General features: G+C 62.1%; 1 protein-coding gene across 1 annotated transcript; it reads left to right on the top strand.

Moving 5' to 3' along the window:
* Positions 1 to 24: 24 nt before the first annotated feature.
* On the top strand, positions 25 to 6,047 carry QARS (glutaminyl-tRNA synthetase). Its single transcript, XM_005865415.2, has 23 exons — positions 25 to 42; positions 211 to 320; positions 455 to 530; positions 978 to 1,042; positions 1,563 to 1,616; positions 1,743 to 1,803; positions 2,095 to 2,166; positions 2,276 to 2,361; positions 2,533 to 2,619; positions 2,995 to 3,094; positions 3,207 to 3,285; positions 3,358 to 3,466; positions 3,562 to 3,692; positions 3,777 to 3,869; positions 3,973 to 4,110; positions 4,194 to 4,281; positions 4,358 to 4,501; positions 4,578 to 4,682; positions 4,848 to 4,940; positions 5,049 to 5,176; positions 5,267 to 5,333; positions 5,407 to 5,532; positions 5,915 to 6,047. Exons 3-23 carry the CDS (start codon positions 515 to 517, stop codon positions 5,963 to 5,965), a joined length of 1,893 nt encoding a protein of 630 aa, XP_005865477.2. The 5' UTR covers positions 25 to 42; positions 211 to 320; positions 455 to 514; the 3' UTR covers positions 5,966 to 6,047.
* The last annotated feature ends 371 nt before the right edge of the window (positions 6,048 to 6,418 follow it).

Here is a 6,418-nt window from a genome sequence, read left to right as displayed (position 1 = left end):
TCGATGCCGAGTTCCGGCCGAGCGCACAGGGGAGCTGTGCAGGTCTGGGGGGACCGCCCGCCCCAGGCTCCCTGCCCGTGGCCCCGGGGCTGCTGGGGGCGGTACAGGCTTAACCTCCCGGAGGCCAAGCCGTCGCCGGGATTTCTGGGATTCGGGTCCCACTTACCTGTCGGAGCTGAGACGCCACAGCTCGTTGCTCTCCTTTGCCAGCTGCCCTTGAGTACGTGCGGAGTCACCCGCTGGACCCCATCGACACCGCGGACTTTGAGCGGGAATGCGGCGTGGGCATCGTGGTGACGCCGGAGCAGATCGAGGAGGCGGTGAGTCCTTCCCCAGACACCCCGCCCGCCGGCTCCCCGGGAGGGCGTGGCTCCGCTCCTCCCCAGAGGATGCCCGGGGTGAGGGGTGGTTCCCGAGGACACTCTCCTGAACCTGACCGCCTGGCTGCCTGCAGGTGGAGGTCACCATAAATCGCCACCGGGCCCAGCTCTTGGAGGAGCGCTACCATTTCAACATGGGACTGCTGATGGGTGAGCGGGCCTGCGAGGGGGCTGCTCTCCTCTCCAGTCATGCCTTCTCGTCTGGAGTGATAAGAGGGAGGCGGCAGAGGGGTGGGAGCCCCTTAAAAGGGGTCTGGCCCTGGCTGGCTTGGCTCAGTGGATAGAGCGTCAGCCTGCGACTGAAGGGTCCCAGGTTCGATTCCAGCCAAGGGCACATGCCTGGGTTGCAGGCTCGATCCCCAGTAGGGGGTGTGCAGGAAGAAGCCGATCAACGATTCTCTCTCATCATTGATGTTTCTCTCTCTCCTTCTCCCTTCCTCTCTGAAATCAATAAAGAAATATTTTTTTTTAAAAGGGGGGGAGGTCTGGCTGGGCGCGGGCTCTGGTTCCTGAGGTCAGCCTGGACCCTTTCTTGGGAAGGAGGGTGGGAAGTGCCTGCCTTTGCCTTCCTGCAGCTCCTTGTGCCCGCGTTTCTAGGAGAGGCTCGGGCTGCGCTCAAGTGGGCAGATGGCAAAATGATCAAGCACGAAGTGGACATGCAGGTGGGCGCCTCCGTGAGCTGAAGCAGGCAAAGACCTGCCGCGCGCAGGGTGTAGTCCGCTGAGGGGTAAACAGAAGCCAGGGCGGGGAGGCCTGTCCCTGTTCTGATGAATAGGGGAGCCTGGTGTGGAGGAGGCAGTGAGAGGCTTGGCCTCTGGGTTGAGCCTCATTTGGGCCGAGTCACTACCCTGAACCTCCATTTCCTCGCCTTGTGAGTAGGGGTAGCTCTCACCTCATTTGAAGTCAAGATCTTCACTTAGGATGCTGGCGTAGAGTGAAAGGAGGGTGCTGCTGAGATCGGTCGCCTATCTTGATGCTGGGCCCGTAGTTTCTCCCTAAATGGCATTTTCTGTTACCTGAAACCAGTGTGGACTCTGAGGAGGCAAAGAGCGTTTGAGGCCAGAGAACTATGTGAGGAGCAGAGGTGGGCGGGCCAGGAAGGGCTTAGGTGTGTGGGTGGTCAGTCGGGGGCTCCTGGAAAGCAGACTCTCCGGTCCCAGGCCAACTGTGGTCTCTGCTCAGGTCCTCCACCTTCTGGGTCCCAAGAGGGAGACTGATCTGGAGAGGAAGCCAAAGGTAGCTCACGGTCCCGGGCCCTGGGGGTGAGGCGGTGGAGGGTGAGACTTCAGGCCGGGAAAGGGATGGCTCACCCCAGTGACCCCAAGTCACCACCCGAGAGAGCCCTGACCCAGCTTTTCTCAGGTGGCAAAGGCTCGGCTGGAAGAAACAGACGGGAGGCCAGCCAAGGACGTGGTGGAGAACGGTGAGGGGCGAGGGCCCGGCGCATGCAGCTCCCTGCCTTGGGGCTGTCCACCTGATGGGCTCTGTCCCCTCAGGCAGGCCCCGCACACCTGGCTTTCTGCTGTAAGACCCGAAGTCCTGGCGTTTCCTTTGTCCCCTTCACCCAGAGACGGGCCTCCTGGCTCTGGCTCTGGGTTAGGGGAAGAGGCCCGTAGGGTCTGTTCTGGTTGCAGGATGTGAGTCATACTGACCGGGCCACCCTGTGCTGGACATGGGAGGTGTGTCCCGAGGGTAAGTTTTCCTGTCTCCGCAGGTGAGGTTGCTGGCCAGACGCTGTCTCTGATGGAGCAGCTCCGAGGGGAGGCGCTGAAGTTCCACAAACCTGGTGAGCAGGCGGGGCAGAGCCGAGGGGGCTGGTCTCTAGCAACGCTTGCAGCCGGCCCCTGGGGTGGGGGCCTGCAGCCTGGTCCTCAGGCTCGTTCTGGTCCTGGCAGGCGAGAACTACAAGACCCCGGGCTATGTGACCACTGCACACACCATGGACCTCCTGAAGCAGCACCTGGACATCACTGGGGGACAGGTGTGTAGTGTGGCCAGCAAGCCAGGGCCGTCAGCATTTGCCCGTGGGCCTCAGCTGCCTCCATGTTGCCCATTCCATCTGTCCCCAGGGCCTCCCTGGGAAAGGGCGCCCGTTCCTTCAGGGTCTGCGAGCGCTCTGGCCTAGCTCCTCTGCTCCCATTCCTCCCCGTAGGTGCGCACTCGGTTCCCGCCAGAACCCAACGGAATCCTGCATATAGGACACGCCAAGGCCATCAATTTCAACTTTGGCTACGCCAAGGTGTGTGTGCGGGACCTGGTGAGCAGGGCACCGCCTGCTGCTCCCACGGCGATAGAGAGGCACCCGCCTGCCCTGCCCTGCTGTGCCCGGAGCAGGCAGAGGCCACGGAGGGACCACGTGTGTCAGACACGAGGAACCCACTGGCTCCCGGAGAACAGCTCTGAGCTGGGGCTGTGAGTTCAGATTTGAGGGAATTCCTAGTGCCACCTCCCCCTACCGAGTTGGTGGGAGGCGCCTCGATTAGGGTGTTGAGAGACAGGAAGACGAGAGAAACGCAGACGTTTCCAGCTCTGACGTGGGAGGGCGCCGAGGACGCGCCAGTGTGAGGAGCTGCGCTGTGGCGGTGTGGCGCTCACGGACACTTGCCTCTTCTAGGCCAACAACGGGATCTGCTTTCTGCGCTTTGACGACACCAACCCTGAGAAGGAGGAGGCCAGGTTCTTCACCGGCATCTGCGACATGGTGGCCTGGCTGGGTACGGCCGAGCAGGGCCGGGCAGAGCTGGTGGTCAGTGGGCCTCTGCTTGGCCATGGCCTGCCATTGGGTGTCCCTGCCGGGCTGCTCATACTGTGTGTCATTCCGCCCAGGTTACACACCTTACAAGGTGACCTATGCCTCGGACTATTTCGACCAGCTGTACGCCTGGGCTGTGGAGCTCATCCACAGGTAAGGCCAGGGCCACGGGGAGCCCGGCAGTGCGGACACAGCCCCGTGGGGCACTCACACCCCTTCCCATAGGGGCCAGGCCTACGTGTGCCACCAGCGAGGAGAGGAGCTCAAAGGCCACAACCCTCCGCCCTCGCCCTGGAGAGACCGTCCCGTAGAGGAGTCGCTGCTGCTCTTCGAGGTGGGGTTCCGGGGGCAGGGGGGCCTGGGTGGGCCGGGACGTCACGGACAAGACGCGCTGTGCTGAGAGGCGGCCTGAGCCCTTGCTCCCCTCAGGCGATGCGCAAGGGCAAGTTTGCAGAGGGTGAGGCCACTCTGCGGATGAAGCTGGTGATGGAGGATGGCAAGATGGACCCTGTGGCCTATCGAGTCAAGTATACGCCACACCACCGCACAGGGGACACCTGGTGGGTAGGAGCTGGGGGCGGCTGATGGGCCACGGGGAGGGCCGAGGGGGCTGGATGGTGGGGCCCACTGCCTATGCCCCACAGGTGCATCTACCCCACCTATGACTACACGCACTGCCTCTGTGACTCCATCGAGCACATCACCCACTCACTCTGCACCAAGGAATTCCAGGCCCGGTGAGGGAGCTGGGCCCGTGGGATGGGCAGGGCCAAGGGGATTCCAGCAGCCCTCCCTGTGGGCGCTCCTTGTCTGAGGTCCTGACTGTACCCTCTACCCCAGACGCTCTTCCTACTTCTGGTTGTGCAACGCGCTGGACGTCTATTGCCCTGTGCAGTGGGAGTACGGCCGCCTCAACCTGCACTACGCGGTGGTCTCCAAGAGGAAGATCCTCCAGCTGGTGGCGAATGGCGCTGTACGGTCGGTGTGCTTGTTTGGCTCTCCAAGGTCTGGCGGGACCGGTGATCTGTGCTGCCAGAGGTCTCACAGCCTCCTTGCCACAGGGACTGGGACGACCCGCGGCTCTTCACGCTCACAGCCCTGCGTCGGCGGGGCTTCCCTCCCGAGGCGATCAACAACTTCTGTGCACGGGTACGGCCCGTGGGCGGGGGCGGGCCGAGCACCGCGGTCTGTGCTTGTGGCTGGGACTGAGGCTGCCCTTTCTTAGGTGGGGGTGACAGTGGCACAGACCACAATGGAGCCACATCTGCTAGAGGCCTGCGTGCGTGATGTATTGAATGACACAGCCCCACGGGCCATGGCTGTGCTGGAGCCATTAAAGGTCATCATCACCAACTTTCCTGCTGCCAAGGTAGGGGTGTGTGCGTGTGTGTGTGTGCGTGTGTGTGTGTGTCGATGTGACCCTGACACCCATTTCTTGGCTGTAGTCTTTGGACATCCAGGTGCCCAACTTCCCAGCTGATGAGACCAAGGGCTTCCATCAGGTTCCCTTTGGGTTCACCGTCTTCATCGAGAGGACGGACTTCAAGGAGGTGAATAGGAGGGTGGAGGGTCCTGTTCACTGCTGAGCCGTCCTGAAGGCCATCTACTTCCTGCTTCAGTGAACCAACCCCTGCCCAACACAGGGGTGGGGAGAAGCCTCTGGTACCTTTTCGACCATTGCAGCCTCTTGTGGCCACCCTACTTCCTCCCTCTAGGAACCAGAGCCCGGCTATAAGCGCCTGGCGCGGGGCCAGCCTGTGGGCCTGAGGCATACAGGCTACGTCATCGAGCTGCAGCGAGTCATCAAGGTGAGAGCCAGCTGCAGCCTTCCCCCCACAGTGCCTGCAGGGTGAGGCCTGGGGTGCAGCCTGCAGACTGGTCCCCAGGCCTCACTGCAGGCCTCCCCCTGATGACAGGGCCCCGGTGGCTGTGTGGAAAGTCTGGAGGTGACCTGCAGAAAGGCAGATGCTGGAGAAAAGCCCAAGGCCTTCATTCACTGGGTGTCACAGCCTCTGACGTGTGAGGTTCGCCTCTACGAGCGACTGTGAGTGAACAGCGGGGGTGGGACAAAGAGGAGACGGGCATCGCCGGCTGGGGCTGCCCAGCCCGAGTCTGACCTCCCCTCTGGCTACAGATTTCAGCACAAGAACCCGGAGGATCCTGCGGAGGTGCCTGGTGGCTTCCTAAGTGACCTGAACCCGGTAGGCTTGGGGGGCGTGGGGGAGTAGGGCAGGCCTCCCCGACTGGATGGCCACCTGAGTTTCCTGCCCGCAGGCATCGCTGCACGTGGTGGAGGCAGCATTAGTGGATTGCTCTGTGGCCCTGGCGAAGCCCTTCGACAAGTTCCAGTTTGAGCGCCTTGGCTACTTCTCCGTGGATCCAGACAGCCACGAGGGACAGGTGACTGGACTACCGCCGGCCTTCCCTCCGTGATAGTGGTGGCTTCCATTCACTGTGCCGAGCACTTTGCCTACATCCCTGAGTTATTAATCCTCACCACCTGGATTGGGGGTCATGTTCTACTGATGGGGAAACAGGTTCAGAGGTTAAGTCCGTGCACAAAATTTTGTATGGATCCTGCCCTTCTTACTCCTGAAGGAAGGGGGCCGGCATAGGAGTTGTTCTAACCCTTATAAATGGGGGCCCAGAGCCATCGAGTCCCTTCCCCAAAGTCCTCAAGTTACTGAGAACCCGAGGCTCCTGACCCTCAGCACCTCTGGGTGAAGGAGGTGTGGGGTATCTGTAGTTGGCTGGGTGATCATTCTTCCCCTCTGCCCTCCAGCTCGTCTTCAACCGGACCGTCACCCTGAAGGAGGACCCAGGAAAGGTGTGAGCTGGAAGCCCGTCGACTTACCTCATCCTCTGGAAGCTGGGGGTACCTAGACTCCATGTCAATAAAGAACAGCTGAATCTCCCCGGGAGTCTGTGTTACCTGTCTGCCCCCCCAGCACCTGCGGCCTTAGAGACACACTGGGGGGTGAGGTGGGGGATGACACTGCGCACAGCCATTGGTGCTCAGGGGCGGGGGCCTGATGTGACAGATCCTCTCCATCCAGTCGAGGGAGTGGCGGAGGCCCTGGTGTGCAGCTCCCGTTAGGAGCCCTGTGCCAGCCCAGGTAGATGAAGAGAGGCCGGGCTCCCTGCCCAGCGTCCAGCACATGATGGAGTGCCTACCAGGTGCCAGGCACAGTGAGAAGAGGAAGACAGAATGACCAGGCGCTGTGCCCGGGCGGCCTCCCTGCGCCCGGAGGAGGTGGGAGGCGCTTCCTGGCCCAGCCTGGCTGCA

Source organism: Myotis brandtii, unplaced genomic scaffold, assembly GCF_000412655.1.
Source record: "Myotis brandtii unplaced genomic scaffold, ASM41265v1 scaffold207, whole genome shotgun sequence".
NCBI lineage: Eukaryota > Metazoa > Chordata > Mammalia > Chiroptera > Vespertilionidae > Myotis > Myotis brandtii.
Note: the sequence above shows the minus strand (reverse complement) of the source record. Positions and strands in the feature narration are given on the sequence as shown.

Coding starts and splice junctions, on each gene's coding strand:
- QARS (XM_005865415.2), top strand. Junction 2,620..2,994: donor TCAACTTTGGCTACGCCAAG/GTGTGTGTGCGG, acceptor TGCCTCTTCTAG/GCCAACAACGGGATCTGCTT. Junction 3,467..3,561: donor AGTCGCTGCTGCTCTTCGAG/GTGGGGTTCCGG, acceptor TGCTCCCCTCAG/GCGATGCGCAAGGGCAAGTT.